The sequence below is a fragment of the Stegodyphus dumicola genome, chromosome 7 (assembly GCF_044657685.1).
Source record: "Stegodyphus dumicola isolate Sdum_Otavi_A_Nest chromosome 7, ASM4465768v1".
Taxonomy (NCBI): Eukaryota; Metazoa; Arthropoda; class Arachnida; order Araneae; family Eresidae; genus Stegodyphus; species Stegodyphus dumicola.
In genome coordinates, this window is record NC_140774.1 from 99,296,424 (window position 1) to 99,314,925 (window position 18,502).

The 18,502-nt window shown below is 32.2% G+C and overlaps 1 protein-coding gene across 1 annotated transcript in view; it reads right to left on the reverse strand.

Annotated features, from left to right (window-relative positions):
- Positions 1–16,605, reverse strand: part of LOC118193742 (protein lin-28 homolog) — a 169,395-nt gene extending 152,790 nt beyond the window's left edge. The window contains exon 1 of the mRNA XM_085820628.1: positions 16,329–16,605. Coding sequence (XP_085676754.1) covers positions 16,329–16,413 — 85 coding nt within the window. The 5' untranslated portion in view covers positions 16,414–16,605. The remainder of the gene's footprint in view (positions 1–16,328) is intronic.
- Between the last annotated feature and the right edge of the window lie 1,897 nt (positions 16,606–18,502).

An 18,502-nucleotide genomic window follows, 5' to 3' on the forward strand; every position in this document is an offset into this window, starting at 1 on the left:
AATTAGAATGTGTCTTAAATTCTAGAACATAACAAAATTGACGAGTAATAGACGAATAAACATGCAAGGTAATTAATACATGGAAACAATTTCGGAATAAGGACAAAAAAAGTCGATAGACAGAACGCGGGAAAACTTTTGGAAATTTATCTTTCTTAAGTCGAATATGTACGTCATCTTCTGTCAAACAAGTGTTGACATGGTGCTACATGTTTTAGCTATTCATTGTAGTGTTATAAAGCATGCTCACTTTTTCTAACCCTGGTGTTACCTTTTTAGCATCTCAGTATAGAGACAATCACTGAAATTTGAGAAACTGTGTAAGGTATTTCCTCCCTTTTTTGCAGTGTAATTGCAAATACGTCTGGCTGGCAGTAGGGAGGTCAGAAGTTCTAATTTCGGCAAGGGCAGTGCTGATTTTGGTTTCCTGCTCCTTTAAATGCCTAAAATGCTCTACAGTTGAACATGAACGAAATCCAGCATGAAATTCCACGTGAACTAAAATGTAGTGAACAACCTGCGAAATGCTCCTTAAGTGGGGGAGAATGTAAGATATTTTCTCCCTTCTTTACCGCATGCTTTCGTGGTACCGTTAGAAGCACTCCCGGCTGGCAACTGGGATGTTTAGAGTTGAAATACCGGCGAGGACCCTGCTTCGACCGACTTAATAATTCTACGATTAAATTGTTTATATTGCTAACTCCCTTTCTTGTAATTTAAATCCGAAGCACACATTTGGCTAAATGAAAATATCAACTAAGTCTGAAAGATTATTAAAACTTCATTTTGGCATATAATTCAGAATGTCTATAAGATAACTAGCTTAGCTAATGAGGTTGAAATTCTTAAATGAAGTTAATTTAAAAATTAAAGCAAAAGGTTTTGGAAATGATACAGAAGAAAGGAATTAGCAGAACATTTTAGTCAAACAAATTTAAAGTTACACAGTGAAGCAAAATAGATTCCGAAATTAAGAATCAAGTCACTGATGTCAAAGAAACGAAAGCAGAAATCATCAAATGCAATGAGTATCACCAAAGGAACGAAAAGAAAAAACTCATTATTTATGAAAATAATCAAAATTTTGATCATTTGTGCACAAACTGAATGCACAAAGATCATAAGATCATCTTGATACTAATTTTTTTCAAGGCTCCTTCATATCTGAAAATTACAGAAACTACCCTCATTAATAATTTTAAAAAAAGGAGGAAGAGACGATTTCTCTAATTAACACGGGATTTCGAAACCATTAAACCTGTAAATGGCAGAGACGCTTCAGCTCGGAAAAATATGAATGTTTAGTATTTATAATGCTTGTTACAGTGTGAATAATGTACTAATGCTTCATTATTTTAAGATTTTTTAAACTCCATTGCATTATTTAGCTTGCAACTGTAACAGTGGCGTAACTAGAGAAAGGGCGGTCCAGTCGGTAGGCACATTTTTTGCAGACGGTATTTTGCTCATGAAAAATTGTTTTATAGGGGTGAATCGTAGAAGCATGCGAAGAATGTTAAGATTCTGAACTATCATAGGGAAATAAATTAAGAACAAAAATGATTCGGGCACAAGAAAAAGTGTTAAAAAAAATCACTGCAAGACATCAACGGCTACATACGCTTGTTAACCCTTCTTTACGCTGTCGAATATTTTGAATATCAACTAAATTATGATCGTGATGGCATTAATGAGAAAGAATTTCTCGTTAAGAGCGAAATATTTCAGTTTTATCTCCATTATTGAGAGGGAAATCTAAACAGGGACGTTGAAACGAAACCTTTGGCGGAAATAATTTTCGTTCACTTTCTTTCCTTCTTCCCGCTAGCATTTCTGGGATGTTGATCAAAAATTAAAACAAGTTCCATTCCAATTCATTTTAATTTTAGGATATTAAATAAAGTCTATAATTATTATGATTAACATTACTATTATTTCAATGATAAATTTTTCTATCTAATATTTTTTCAAGTTTCTTTTATTTTGACCTAAAATGTTTCAGCTATCATTTTCAGTGTCCTTGTACTCCTTCCCTTAATCTAAAATACAAACTCCAGAATAACAGGTATTGTAATATTCCTGCAAATTCTTTGTGCACTATCGCTGTCTTTGATCTCATAAGTTTTATCTAAGTCTTTTGATTGTGCTTTCTAGCTAAAAACAACCATTAGATAACTCCCTTAAAAGAAGACTGACCGAGCTTGTCATTTGGAGCAACTATGGTAAGCGCAGGTTCTCGAAAAGCTAAAAAAAGTTCTCTTGTCTTACGTCAGGTTTCGAGGCTTGTATCAAGTGGTTCGTCTAGTTGAAAGCTCGTCTCGTCTCGTCAAGTACAGTATTGTAAAGCCAAACTATTTCATCAACTCTACGAAAAATCACTACGTCGGATTATCGGAATTACGCAATTTTGTGTCAGCGTCTCTCTAAAGAACAAAAGCAATTTTTAGTGCACGTATAAACACTCGATACGGGACAAAAATATTCCAGAAGATTTCGATAATTTGCCTGCATCTGTATCAAAAACCCGGGTTTAAGTTTGGAACTGCTTAATAGTAATATAAAATAAGGAGTAAGATATCAGATAACTTCTTTATGTTGTTTATTATCGTTTAATTCTTCTTTTACAAAGTGACTTGGTTTTCTTTTCTTCTAAATATTTGAATAATTTTATTCAACGATGTGAATTAAATCAGTTCTCTTATCAATAAAACGAAAATTTCACAATATCCTTGTATGGTTTTGAAGAATAAAGCGGATCAATCAGATAAAATGATAAAAGTATTTAGAAGCATGCATAATGAAAACTTATGTATAATCTGGACATGTTATAAGGGAACTTTCCATAATCAGCAAACCATTTGTAAGGTCGACGACCATCAAGGCAAGAACTACAGCAATACTATAATCCAACACAATTCTTTAAAAATTGTCGTAAAGCTCCATTTTACCGGATGGAAGAATAACTATTTTTAGCTCCTATACCTTTATAAAAATCGGATTTATACAATCAAGCGTTGTACAAATTCTGTCCTAGCAAAAGAAAAGAAAAATCTGGACATGAATGAGTCTACAATAGGACTAATACCAATAATCCTAAATAAAGCTGAAGATCTTTCGAATGTATCTTATTTCGTTAGCTCTTTTTAATTGACAACAAGGTGCGTCCATAAAGTAACCGGACAAATAAAAAATCAAACGATAGAATAAAAAAGTGAAAGAATAAATTTACATTTGGAAGAAGTGACATCCTCTTCTTAAAGCCAGTTTAAACTGGTTATTTTGTCGTTGCATATCCAAACACCGAACTCAATTCATTTACTGAAGATACTGTACGAAAAAATTTGCACCGAAATGGAACAACATTATAACATTAAATTTGTTACAAATTAGGTAAATCTGCTACCGAAACGGGAGAGATGATTCGAACAATATATGGTGACAGGGCTAAAGAAAGAGATGGTACAGCCGCCCTGATATGGTGATGCATCGTTATCAGGAACACAAACGGTATGAGTGGTACAACCGCCTGAACGTTAAAGCTGAATCAAAGAAGTAGGAAAATATGGAGAAAATTTATTCTCTGGTAAAAGCTGATAGACGTGTAACAACTCAGAAACTTTCAGACATACTTAGGATTAGCAAAGAAAGCTGTAGGTTAATTTTAACTGACAATACGGAAAATGAGAAACGTTCGTGCTCGGTTTGAACCTCGGATTTCGATAGAACAGCAAGAAAAAAGACAGAAAAGCTAGCTGTGAAGATTTGCTGAATTCTGTGAGACTGAACAACAATTTCTTAAAGTGTATCATGGAGAAGGACCTGGTCTCTACAATATTACCTAAAAATAAAATGCACAGTGGAAAGGATAGTCTTCTCTTATGAAAAAATAAATAAATAATAAAATAAAAATCTGAAAGGTTTCAGATTTTAAATTACGTCCAAAGCGGCGTTTTGTAAACATTTTGTCTGTTACCTTTATTTATTAAATATCACGTTCTTCGCACTTAAACCATAAAATTCCGTTCAAGGGCAATGTCGCAAAATAGTTTTAAATTGAGCATAGCTTTAGAATTTCCGATACAGAGACTCGCGCGTTGGAGATAAAAATGTTTTTTCTGTACAACGTTGCCTTTGCTCGCTTTGAAATCCTTGAGTTCGCTAATCAAAAATTCGTTAAAGTTTTACACAATATGAAATCGATAATAAAGCAAATTCCAAATTTCAAATTTGGGCTTCCACATACCCATATCCTCAGTTAGGATTACGGCATTCGAAATTCGATGGCTCTATGTACCGGTGTTTTATCACAATGCGAGAAATATACATACATTTATACAGATTTTTCATTATTTAATTTCTTAAAATATATTGCAGGACTCTAACATTTGGTGGCAACAGTTTGAAAAGGAAAACGGACATTTATGATTTATAGTATACCAACGCAAAATCGCAAAACGAAAACTATAGTCCTCCAGGGACAAAGCTCCTTTGGACTAAAAAAGCATACGACATTGAAATTCAAGACTATGATGATGTTGATTGTATTTTCTGATTACAAAGACTTATTCACAATGAATTTGTCCCTAAATATCGCTGATTAATGAGCATTTTTGCAATAAGGTGATTTTTCGATAAAGAAACGGGATAAGGTGAATTAAGAAGCAACTTTCCGATTCTGGGCAGTGGTTTCTTTTGCACAATAATGCTAGCCCTCAAACAGCATTGTCTGTACAGCAATATCTTGCTAAGCATTCATTTGCAATGATAAATCACCCACACCGTATTTTCCCGAATTATAGCCAGCCTATTTTTTTCTTTTTTCCGAAGCTTTAAAGATGGCCATGAAAGGACAGAGATTTGAAAACCTCTCGGATATTAAATATTAAATATTAGACTTATCTTGCGAACAGTTAGTTCCTACGTCTATAAACAATGTTTCGATGACCTGGAGAAACGATGGAAAAATTGTGCAGACGCCTCTGACGATTATTTTGAAGGAGATAAATTTACTTGAAAGTTAGTTATATTTTTTTTTTTATTTATAAGCAATTGTCTAGTAACTTTATGTGCACATCATGCATGTTAGTTTATGTAAGTTATCAAAATATTTATTATTTCACACATTTTATAAGGCTAAACATGATTTAACGATTATTTACGAAGAGTTCATTATTGAAGGAATCGATATTCAAGAAAATTTGCAGATCCGTCTTCTGTACCAATGTAATGTTTTCCATATTTTATCATTAACAGCTGAACAACACAGAAGCTCAATGACTGACTCGAACATTTTGCATCGTCTGGATAACTAATTCATCATGGAAGTGGAAATACAAATGAGTTTACCGACAAGAATTTTATATATTATCGTTCATGTTGGAAATACGGTAGAATGGTTAAAATTTCTACCTAAGCTTACAGCAGCAGAATTAAGTGTATAAATGTGTTTTCTTTCCTTTTTTCTCCCCTTAGGCAATTATTTCTATTAACACTCTAAAAACTCTGAATTTAGGGAAAGTGTTAAAATAACAAAATCTGAATTAAGATTAAACAAAATCGAAATTATGGAAGTTATTGTAATTTGATATTTACTTGCCGACTGAACAGATTAGAACTATAACTAGAATATAGTAGAAACAATAACGACGTTAGCTGTTATTGATACGATTAGGGAAAATAATTTAACTAACTGTCCGAAACTTTCATTAACTAAGAATGTTTATAATCATCATAATAAATGTTCGCAAGATATGGTAAATTTAATAAATTTTACCAACTGTTTACTTTCCTGTGTTAGAACGGGACCGAAATGGATGAAGTAGTTTCAATTTTAAATATCCTTAATAAATTCAACCACTCTCGGTCTATTTAAACCAAACTGCATACATTTAATAATAAAACATTCACACGTAAACATTTAGTAATAATTCAGCAATACGGATAAACTTTAAAATAAGAATTACAACAGTTACAGGTCAGCTACGCTTTTAGCGACCGAATTCTATGACCGATAATTCTCAACAGCGAGTTGCCAACGCACAACGAAAAGTGGAAATTAATTCGATAGGCGTGGAAGTGAACACCAATTAAACTGGCGATCTCACATTTGTCGATAAAAGAAAAAATACCGAATTTTAAAAGTAGAATTGAAAATAAAGATCAAATTTTTTCTCAATGAATTTCTCAATTTCAAATTTCACCAACATATCGGTAATTCACATTATCGAAATTAAGTTTAAATATTTAAGCTGGAGAACTTTTATTAACATAAAGGGTATCCTGAAAGCAAATTGCAAAGTCTTATGAAAGTGAGCACTAATCCATTTACCCTTTTGATACTTTAATTGTCGTCCTTTTAATTTGCGGGCGGACTTGGAAAAATATTAATGCATCAAAGATACTTGGCTTAGAGTACATATGCTGTTAACAGTTGTAAGCACAACTTAATGGATTCGACCTATGAAATTGCACGGAAGTTTGTTTATATGCAAAACCGAAACACCTAAGTCAAAATAATAACAATTTAGGCCAAAACTCATAAAATTTCAATTAAGATGTGGTAAAGATATTGTAAGATGCTATAAAGATCAACTGTAACTGTAAAGATATTGTTTAAAACTGAAAGGAAGCGGTTAATACAATACAGTCAGTATTAATAAATTAGCGGTTGTCTTTTTCCTTAATTATGTAACAAACAACTTAGCGAGAATATTCCACGAGTGAATAAAAAAAAAACGCTTTAGTTTTCAAATTCTGGAGCATTTGTTTTGCAAAACAAATTTAAGGCTGTTGTCAAATCATTTTATCAAATAATCCAAGTAGCAATTATTACCAGGAGCCTACCTTGGGAAAATTCCAGATGCTCTATGCCGCAGGCTGACGAGCAGGCGGCGAAGGTTCTAGTGACCGACTGACCACAGGAAGTGTTTGGCCTTTGACCAAGAGGAGGTGGAGACGCACTTCCGTTCGCGCATATTAATCAGCTGCATTCTTCCCTTTACCCCGGAGACCTGTATAAGAAAAGCAGCTGCAGTCGTTCGGCATCCTAGATAATAATTAAACCTCCACTGTTTTTTCGTAGCTTCTTTTCAAAGCATGTAGCAGTTATCCTCAACATTTTGATCTGTAATAGGCAGACTAACTACATAAATCGAATTCCTAACTGACCAGTAAATTTCAACAAGTATTGCGATTTAATTTTCATTTTAAATTAAGAGGTAAACTTAAAACTATTAGAGTACCTTTATTTAAATATGTATTAAAAATTAAATTTAAAAGCAGGGGATTTTAAAATGAATAACAATTAATTTTATGAGCAGTAGTTACTGGAAAAAATTTCCGAAGCAAAGCATCAAAGAAGTACAAAACTTACGTATAATGAATTAAATTTAAAGGTATATATAAAAATGCACCTTGTCCCGAAATACGATATACAGGTAACAGAAGGATGTAAAACATAGATCTAATAATGGTACTTAGATGTACAGGCATAGTCCGTCTCATCCTCTTTCTAATAGCGTGTTACAGATTTTGCGTTTTTTTTTTTTTTTTTTTTTTTTCTTTACAAGTCGAGAAAATACGGAACTCTTGCAGGCAGTTCAATGATATGATTCTACTAATTGCATTTGCGCATTTCTCTGAGCGTCACATCTGCAAATTTTTTCAATATTCTTTATTATGTTTAAAACTGGGCCAAATAACAATCGTACTTTAAATGTTCTGTCATAGTACCGTGTTTATTATTTGCCTTTAAAGTTCTGGTGTTTATCTGTGGTTAAAATTGTCCACCCCCCCCTTTTTTTTTTTCGTTTACCTTTTTCTAAGAGTTTAAGTACTTCTGAACTACAGACTACGCCTCTTTATGTTATGAATCTAAAGACTGCTAATTTTAACAACATTTTCACACTTTTCCCCTGATATACATTAAAATTAGAGATATTAATAATTGCCCTGTTGTCTCAAATGAGAGAAAAGGAAAATATATATATATATATATATATACTGAATGCATAAAAGTTCCTTGTAGGTAGATATTAGCCAAGTTATAAACGGAAAGAAAATTCCCTTGGAGGGAATTAAAAGTACAACACGAAATATAATATAACCCATACGACAAAAGAAAAAGCAAAAAAACCGTTATTGCTGCTTTATGGACTTAAGTATACTTAATATATTCTTACATGCACCGGGAAACCAAAAAATTCATTGATTCTTTTATTATGATGCCCATCTTACTCATTGGAACTGGAAACTAACTCTAAAGTACTGTCGAATAAAACGGTGTGTTTTTCGTCTTATAAACAATTTTCGCCTTCTTCACTGGATGAATTCACGACGGTTATTGATCAAAAGATTCGAAGTTCGAATTCTGACGAGGACATTGTTGGTTTTTCATATTTCTAGCTTCGAAAAAGGCCTGGTAGATTCTTCCTCTCTAGTCTCCTATTATGTCGGGAAGAGTATGGGGAATTTCCGCCTTCGCTCACTGAGTACCTTCGTGGTATAGGTGACAATATATATGGCTAGCCTCGGAAGATCCAGAGCTTGAATCCTTACCAGGGAATTGCTGACATTCGTGCTTCCATATCTGACAACCTTGAAATATGAAAAACGGGAAGTTTTAGGAAGGTTTCTGCGCTGCAAAGGAACGCCATTTAAAAGAATCACAGATCGACTTTATATTGCCTGTTTCAGGTTATTAAACTACATATATTATGATTCTGATGTAAAATATGATCAAATCTAATTAGATACACTAAATTTTATGTTCTTTGCCTAATTTCATTTTGTAACTTTCTTTTAACTTTACACTCAGAAAATTTGGATTAGTAATTCATTGCTTGATTCTTTATCAATAGTTCTACAAAAGTCAGCAATTCAAATTAGCAATTACACAATTAACAATTCAAATTCAAATTAAATACAATTTATGAGATATATTATGCCGAAAATCACTAGGGTTGGAGAACAGAATTTACATCATTTAGTTTAAACCGGAGGAGTTTGCAGACATATTCTTTGAAAATGCCTGATTCTACCAACGAGTCGTTGGATTCTACACGCTAAATTAACATAGATTCTAATCGCTAATCTGATTTTTGACACCGCCATCTTAAATACATAAAATCTTAAAACCATAGTCTCAAATAATGTACAAAACATTAGTAGTTGCTCACTATTGAAGATTAAGTCAATAAAAAGCACAGTGCGAGCCTCAACAAGGTCATGAAATTGTATATTAAAGACAAATGTTAGGGCATTCGACCAAATCTTACAAGTCGAATTCATTTATTCATAAAAAATACAATTTTTTCAGAAATTATTATTAACTGAGCATGTTTTTTAAACCGAATTTTTTAGCCTTTTTTACTACATCCTAACTATAATTTTTTCATATCCTACATTAAAAAATATTTTTAATTAAGAAATAGAAAAATACTTTCAGGACGTTTACCATACTAAGATTAACTTTTTCAGTTTTATTCTTATTTGCCTTTATAATTTTTCTCTAGTTTTTTAATATTTATTATTCCAGTTTTCTTTTAACATTGATTGTATCTAATAAAATATCTGATGCGATCAACACATGACCAAGTTTAAAATAGCAGCAGGCTTTAAATAAGTATCACTTTCAGCAGATCGCTTGCAAACAAAGTCTAATTTGTTATTCCAATAAATAAATTAAATGATTTTTAATGTGAAATTTTGGATTAAGTATGATTGGCTATGTATAAAAACTGTTTCTTCTAAATTTGTACCAACATAATCAGTTATGATTCTGTTTGTCCCTTTGAAAAGTTGAATAACATAAATTTAATTTGTTTTCAATTAAAGAAACTGAAGTGTTTATTATATTTAAAACTTTGAAAGAATATCAAAATTTAATTTACTTCTATGTTATGTCTATAGTATCAGCAAATCTAAATTCATTTTGATCTGCACTTACATCCCCGTGATAGGTATTTAGGTATCAGTAAACAATGCTCTTTCAGTTGCAGCAATATGTTATGGTTTATACATAAAACAGTGTGTTGTGTTGATTTCTAAAAATCTGTTATAGACTTCAAGAAAAGTTGTTGTGTTTGTCCAATTTTTCCCAAAATCTTATCATCTCATGTATGAAAAAATTGTCACATCCATACACTCGATATCACTATAAAAGTGGTAAAAACGTATTGTGAGAACCAGAGCTTCAATTGCGTCGGTACTTCACAGTTTTCAAGATAAATTGTAAGTTGAGCAGCAGCGCACCAGAGCCCTAAACAAAAGAGCTCCGGCACTTCTTTTATGTAAGGGAACCACAATTTTAGCACATAATTTTTGTTTTAATAATAAACACGTTTTAAAAATCAATTCTAACTTCTAAGTTTAGACTTGTCTTTCCCTCGCATTCAAACCTTGCACAGAGGTTGAGACTTTTAAGGAAAGAAAAGTCCCCCAATCATATGTCAATCCGCTTCTTCTTTGTCACGCTTGGAGACTCTTGTCCTAGATTTTGGAAGAATATTCTCATAATTTTCTTCTGTGGCTGAGTTGCGCAATTCTTATCGAGATGCACGTCTCAATAAGAGGCGAAATCAAGAGATTTTGCAGCGATCCTGCAATACAGAAGGTTTTTAAAACTTCCGTTAAAATTGCTTTGCGTGCAGATGCTTCTAGATTTGCTATGAAGCTACATCTTGATAAATCTCACGTAAGTTAAAAGGGTCCCATGTGAAAAAAGCAACCGATTACCTAGTCAACTGAATGTCACGGATTAGTACTCTGTTCAAATTGTTTGCTAAACCTCATAGCTGGACAAAATCAGTTAACAAGCGTATGTTGATTAATTCTGTAACTTTTATAATATGTACTGAAAATAAAAATCAATATAACTGTCAGGTAATGACCTTAAATTACGCAGCTGGAAACACACCATACCTGAAGGCTGCTCAATATAGGACTTAAATTACTTGCTGGTAATTAGGAGCGCGACAAGAATAAGGCCGTCAGGTTCTCTCGTTTCCATTGAGATTTCAGAATGCCTGGTACAGTGCTTTACGACTCACTCATAAAAGTTAAGAAAGTATAAAGTTCACTAGGAAGATTCCGAGTTTTATCTTCACAATTTACTTTTTTGTTATCTTATATAATTTTCGAGAGTAAGAATGATGTCCGTCTGCCAGTCATTGTCCTTGTTCATAGGAGTATATGCGCCATAATATATCATATCGTACTTTGCAAATATTTCTAGATTGAAAAATATTAAAATGAAGAATTGAAACTACGATTTATTCCGAGTGCATATTGCTTTTCCATCAATGCACAGTTAAAATTTCGTTAGCCAGTTGTAAATCGAATCTGCTTGACATTTGCATCATTTCTACGTTTTGACAATATTTGTTTTCCAGTCCCTAAGCTGAGCTGTGCAAAAATTTATTAATCACTTTCAGTTGCGGTAAGATTAATTTCACAGCATGTTTCGTAGATGTGTTCATAAATTACTCATCGATACGTTTATGTTTCTTGTTGATTTATAAGAGAAAGAAGAAATCCTGTTGCTAGACATATTGTATAGTTTTGAATTTTAATTTGGTATTACTTAAAATCATACATATTCCAGAATAATGCTCTTAATTGCAAAAGAGCGATTCTTCAAACAGCAATTTGAACTGAATTTATAGAAAATATTTTTAATAACCAAACAATTCTTCAGCAGGCAGCAACATTTAGTAATTACGATAATATTATATGTATTTTTATTTATATGAATTAGATATACTGTCACTGCAAAATAAAATAATTATCTTTGTCATTAAGAAATAGGTTTATTGCTTTTAAATCGCTGTTTATTTAAATTTGAAGGATAAATTAAACATCTTATATCTTGCTGAAAGGCAACACTTTGAGAAATAGTAAGCGCGAGGTTGCGTGGAATATAAATTTAAGATCTTTAGTGCATTGGCAATATTTGCTGAGCAGAGAGATAGTATATTTATGGTAGCATAAGGTAACTATCATGACGGTCTCAAAAACTTTGGAAAGATTCCTCTACCGTTTCTGCCCACCAGCGGCCGAGCGGTAAAGTTGCTGAACACTGGTAGTTCGGTCCGAGGTTCGAATCCCGCGAACGGGCTGGCTGCATCGGTGTTTTCGTGGTTTTCCCCATGTGTAACGTGTATACGAGCCAGTTTACCTTAGAAAGTCCTCCACGAAGGCATTCCTCCCCTTAGGCAGATAGCCCTCGTGTGCTTTGCCATAATTAAATACACCACCTCTACCGTTTTTAACGTTTGTGTTAAAGTAAAATACTTAGTTGCTTTAAAGTTAAAATAGAATGCTATTGAAACCATGCAAACAAATGCGGTAGAAAGTTAAATTTACAAAAGATATGGAGAACTAAAGAAAATACAGAAATAAAGAGACCGAAAACTTCTGAAATATTTTTAAATAAATTTTATAAAATATATCCGCTACATGCACGTTAAGTAAATAAACTCGTGTACACTGATATGATTGATTCGCAGGTCACAGGGCGTATGATTTTACCTTTTGTGCACCATGAGTTCCATTCTAAAATTCCCTCCCTTTAAATATGTTTTCCGAAATATATTAAAATGTTTTCGAATAGCATAATAAAATGCATGCCCACATAATTTTTATTTATTCTAAATAGGTTAGATTTCGATTTATCTCCTAGTGGAAACTTTTATTTTCCGGATAATGCACGTCTTTTTCTGGCTCCATTCTTCCCGCGTTGTAACGAGGTAACATTGAACCTCATTAACGGAAGGAAAGAATAGCCTTCAACTCCCAGATCAGTTTATCGGTTCTTAACCTTTCAAGGACAGCGGCCCCTCGAAGAACCGAAGTCGTAGCTTCAGGGCATTCGTTCCCTCAAAATTCCATCGCCGTATAAGCGCATGCCTTATTTTCGGAGTCTGCCTCCAGTAAAATAATAATAATAATCCTTACTTCTACACCTTTTTGATCAATGTATAGTTTAGAAAGTTATTATCAGCTTTTAATTTACAGAATAAAAAACAGGTGTGATCTTTTGAAAAGTTTAGAATAATAATTTAATCTATTCTTACATAAATATTTGTAGATTCATAAACAAATATCTTTCTTTTGCTATAACTTTCATTCATTCGTTAATTTTTTTTTTTTTTTTCGATTGGAAACCTTTACCTTTAAACTGGAACTTTTAATTTTTAAAACTCGAAACATAAATAGGAAGTTCTCAAAGAAATAGAATCATTTTTTCATCTTGTAATCTTTTTTATTCAGATTTTCAGCACGCAGAAGATAACTTTCGGAAGAAAACAGTCATTTTTTTTTTTTTTTTTTTTTTTTTTAAATTTGTGCTAAAGAAATTATTTTATTAACAGCTTTAAAATACAGAGATGAATGGTTAAACGGTACTTTTATGTGTAGTCTATCAAATAATTGGAAAGTATATGGTAAATAACAAATCATATGGAATTTAACTTCGTTTTCAAATAATCTTTTCTGCTGAGCAATTTGCAACTTTGTTTAAATAGCAAAGATTCCATGTAGCAAAGGAATGACAATATATATATATATATATATATATATATATGCAGATAAAATGTGCATTTAGAATGAACTTCTGGATTCCGAATTTTCATGATGACGTGTGTTAGCGATATGTTAATCGGGTTGAACTTCCGAATTCCGAATTTTCATGATGATGAGTAACGATATGTTAATCGGGTACTTTTAGAGCACAAAGTAGCATTCATTTATCAAGTGTGTCCAAGAAAGCGGAGGAAAAAAGTATTCTTAGAATAATTTCAGCAGATAATGTTCATAGATAAAAGTAGATACCAATAGTAAAATAAACTGGTTTGAAGTAAAATAAATTCATTTTGAACTAGAGCTCTAACTTATTAGTCCATTTGTTGTTTAAAAGTTTAGAAGTAATTCAATGAGAGTTCCCCAAATTTCTTTTCATATTTTAGGAATAAATTCGTTTTGAAATTTAACTTGTAAGCATTTCCAAGTATTAATTACTACCTAATTTAATTTATATACTACATAACGCTATATCTGAAACATTAAGTTAACGAATTTCTAGTTTTAATGCTGTGACAACACCATTTTTAACTCCTTCTCTGCTTTAAAATTAGGACATTCGGAAATGTACCAGACTATTAATGAAATAAATAATTATTCTAAATGAATGAAATAAATATAGCGTTACTTTTTTGCCTCTTAAGATGATTAAATAATTTGCCTAAACTTTCTTCGGACAACTAAAAAATGTATATTAATTAATGGTTCAAATAAGTAGAGAATTAATTGTTTGATAAAACCTCTGAAATTTTAAAAATCTTTAGATATACGTGGATTATGGAAGGCAAGGACTAAATGTAAACAATGTATCATAGTCATTAAAAAAATACTTACACAAATGAAAAAGTATCCTTGTTCCTGATGGTCAAGGCCATAATATCAGTAAGTTTTCATTTCACGTCTTAGGATTTGAAATGAGTTATTTTCTTACTTCCTTGTGATAACTTAGTAAAAACTGTATTTGATAGTTTGTTAAGAACCATTTAATTCATTTCCTTTGCCTGACTTTAATTAAATGTATTTTATAAATTCACGTTAAACGTTCATATCAATTACCATATAGTTGCAATTATATATATACTATATATATGTAACATATCCTCATTCCGAAAATGAAATAAAAAATTTGTATAATTGCATAATTTTTAATTAGTAAGTCTGCATTAAGATATTTAATATTTTGGTAATTAAATAGTAATTTTATATATGCTTGGCTAATAATAAAATGTTTCGAAAACTTTGTTTCCTGCTTTTTCTTAATATTATCCCCTCAGTTTAGGATGCGAATTCTTAATTACTGTTTATATGCAATTAATTTAGGGAAAAAAACGAAAATACCAAACAATTGCTGCTGTGTTTTTCTTTGTAGTTCATTGTTGTTTTCTAAACATAATGTCACTTCGAAATTTTGGAAACCAAGGAAGTAACTAAATAGCAAAATCAGGAAGAAGGAAACAATTAAAATGTCTATCACAAAGAAAGATAAAATTTAAAAAAAAAAAAAAAAAAAAAAAAAACAACTAAGGCTGAAATAATTGACTTTTATAAAAACAATAGCTTACATTTTTTTTTTTTTTTTTTTTTTTTTAAAGTTGTTACAATTTTAGAAGAGGTAATTATCGATGAATGGGTTTTGTTGCTTATAAGAATGAAAACCTAATTGGTTATTTCTGTCAAACTCCTACAGTTTAGTATATCTATTTTCTCACTCTGCTTCCTTCTTGTTTTACAAGCATTATATATCAATATGCATCTAAAACTCTTTGCGCTTTCGAGTTCTTTTCCAAAGTCATTTTCAGAAATGTTGCTTGGTTAAACGTTCATTAGTTGTGCTAGAAAAGTAACAGGTGCTTATATATTAATGCTATTTTTTCTGTGTTCAACCGAAAAAGAGCTCTTTCGCAGGGATTATTTAATATTCTCGATTTATATCCCTGCAGCATTTTATGTTTTTGTCATTGTTTTAAATATAATAAAAACACAAGTCAGTTTCCCTTAAAGATTTCTCTACGAAGAAATCCTTCTCTTGGGCAGATAGCTCTCGTCGCTTTGCCTTTGTGAATTAACTTAGCCTTGAACGCAATAAATAGAATAATTTAGAACTGAAGGATTAATCCCATGAAATTTTAAGATTACTAACATACTGAAGACTACCAGACTGAAAGATATGATGAAGAACATGTAGTTATGAAATGCTATAAATGAAAATAATATGCTGAACTTTAAACAAATTGTTATTAATATTAGAACTACTAAACCAGGCGAAATGACTAGTTTTCCCCGTTTGTGAAAATGCAGGTACCTTAATCACAGGTAGTTTCAGTTTCAAAGACTTGCCATAGATATATATATATCAACATTATAACTGAGTATTTATGAAATGAAGTACTGAAATTCAATTTTTATCACTATCCCGATGTATATAGCTGCATTTTTAAATTTTAAATACTTAATTGCTTTAAGTGTCAACTTTTTTAAGCTATAATTATTAAATTTCTTAAATTTTCTTTTACATAGTTTACGCCAATAGTCTTTGCAGTTTCTTAAAAAGTATCAATCAAATCAAACAGAATTAAATGAAATCACTATTTTGAAAACAAAATATGTGCTCAACAGTAGTTTCTAAAAAGACCACTTGAGTAGCATGGAGAAATAAAACCACTCGTAACCAGAGTGATCATACAAAATAATTACGCTAAAGCGTACTGTAGTAAGAAATCGGCGAAGTATTTTTCAATAAATAGACTTACCGTTTGTTGTGGGCAAAACGGCTTCCTTGACGGCATCACTGCCGTTCATGTGCGTAGGACTGGAAGATTCTGTTATTCTGGTCATAATGAAAAATGTGTCCCTTAACTTCACAGATCTTGCATCGAATTTTCCTGTGCACGTGCTAGCTAGCACAAGATTTAAAAAACAACACTGTTTGCGTGTGCCTTTTGGCCCCACAGGAGTATCAGACCTCGCCTGGGTCTGGGGGTTAAAGGCTGGAGATAAACGTGGAGCTACTACCTTCCCGCGCTTTGGAGATGGAACACGACCGCGAATTTAAAATTCACGTTCTTAAAATAAATGAGACGAGGCAAGAATATCTCGCGATCCGAAAACGACTGGAATTTTTTGAACGTTGAAGTGTTCCCAGGACGAAATATCTCCGTCAACTAACAAATACGCAAGGGGGGAAAATTGCAAGTCTTCTATTGGTCCAGAGGAGGGGGTGATTGCTTCCTATAGGTCATTGGAGCCAGGGTCCTCTGAGTGGTTGATGAGCCGCTCTCTCGTGATTGGTTGCCGCCATCGGGCGGGTTGAAATAGGGAAAGTGGAAAATTCCACTTGCTGCGATGTTTTTCTTTTCTTTAAGGCCCGTTATTTTTTTGTTGCTGGTATTACCTTTTGTATTTTTAGTTACGCTTCTTCTTTCTTCTCTCCATCATCCATTCTTTTTCTCCCTCCTTTTTACCCCGTGTTTTGTAAGAAGCCCGCATCTAGTAACAGGTTGAAGAGAGCCGAAATAGAAATGTTTCTAAAAGGGTATGGCCTGTCAGCCATTTTTCTACAGTCCCTTTCCAACTTCAGTAAAACACAAATCAAATACTGCTTGTCTTTTGTCTGTTCAAGATAAATTCTTTGAATTAACTCAGTAATTGCAAAGATCCATTTCAGGGGGGGGATTGGGTTTTTACTGCTAAATTATCTGTATAATCGTTTTTACATATAGATATCTGAATTTCTGTTCCTAGTTTTAATCGTGTTATGCAATTCAAAAAGTGGTGAGAAATTTAGGGACAAAATGTTTATAACATATTAAAAATTTCTTACTGCTCATTTTAATCTAGCACCGAATCGAAAATATGAAAGCAGAAATACTACAACTGCGCTACAATACAATTTAAAAAGAAGGAGTTATATTGGAGTACTATTCTTTGCCGAGATACGTAATATGTGGCGTTATCTTTTGTTATTTACATTAATGGTGAAAATGTTCATTAATGTTTGTTGTTCCGATATATTACAAATGATAACATTTTAAATCGTTTCAATCGAATATATTATTAAAAAAATAAAATAACGATATGAATCAAGTTTCTTATTTTTGAATTGCTATATTTTTTAAACAGCTGCAGATGTAAGTCGAAAAGTAAATTCAAAATCTCATGTCATATTAAATACCATTATTCCTAGAAGCGGCTAATTACTAAGCCGTGTGAAAATTTATAGCTATTGCTTATTGGAACAGTAATATTTGAAAAACCGCATGGATGGAAAATTTCTGGTGAGAATGAAGCAACGTTAGCTTATGGGGCGATTCTATTTGGTTTGATTACGACAAAACCTGCAACAGTTATCTGCTTAAGAGAAGAGATGTCTTCATAGAGAACTTTCTTTGGTATATTAATTTCCATTGTATATTGAAAAAAACCCACGAAAACGCCCATACATTCAACTTAGTTGTCGAGATTTGAAACCGGGTCGAAGTACCAGTGTTCGCGACTTTACCTTTCTGTCGCTGATGAGCCCGTTATAAAGTGTTACCGTCACAAAAAGTGGGAAAATTCTGTTATATGCAGACGTTTTTGATGTCATATAAAAAATGAAAAAATTGTTGAAAGTTCTTTCATACTTGAAGAAAGAGCTGATTATTTTGAAATTTTGTGTATCAATGCACGTGGATTAATATTAATATTAGTCATATCACTGAAAATTTTAAACGCAATATTGAACAGTTAAGAATTCAGGTGCATAAGATAACTTTCACAATCTAGCTTATCATTGAACTGTACTAGCTATTCAGCAAAATGGTAGTGTTTGTTATTATACGTATATCAAGATTAAAATTCTACGACTTTCATTAATGTCAGACACTTCTTATTGTTTGCTCTACTGGTGACTCTATATCAATGAAAGGCATTCCATTCGTGTGCT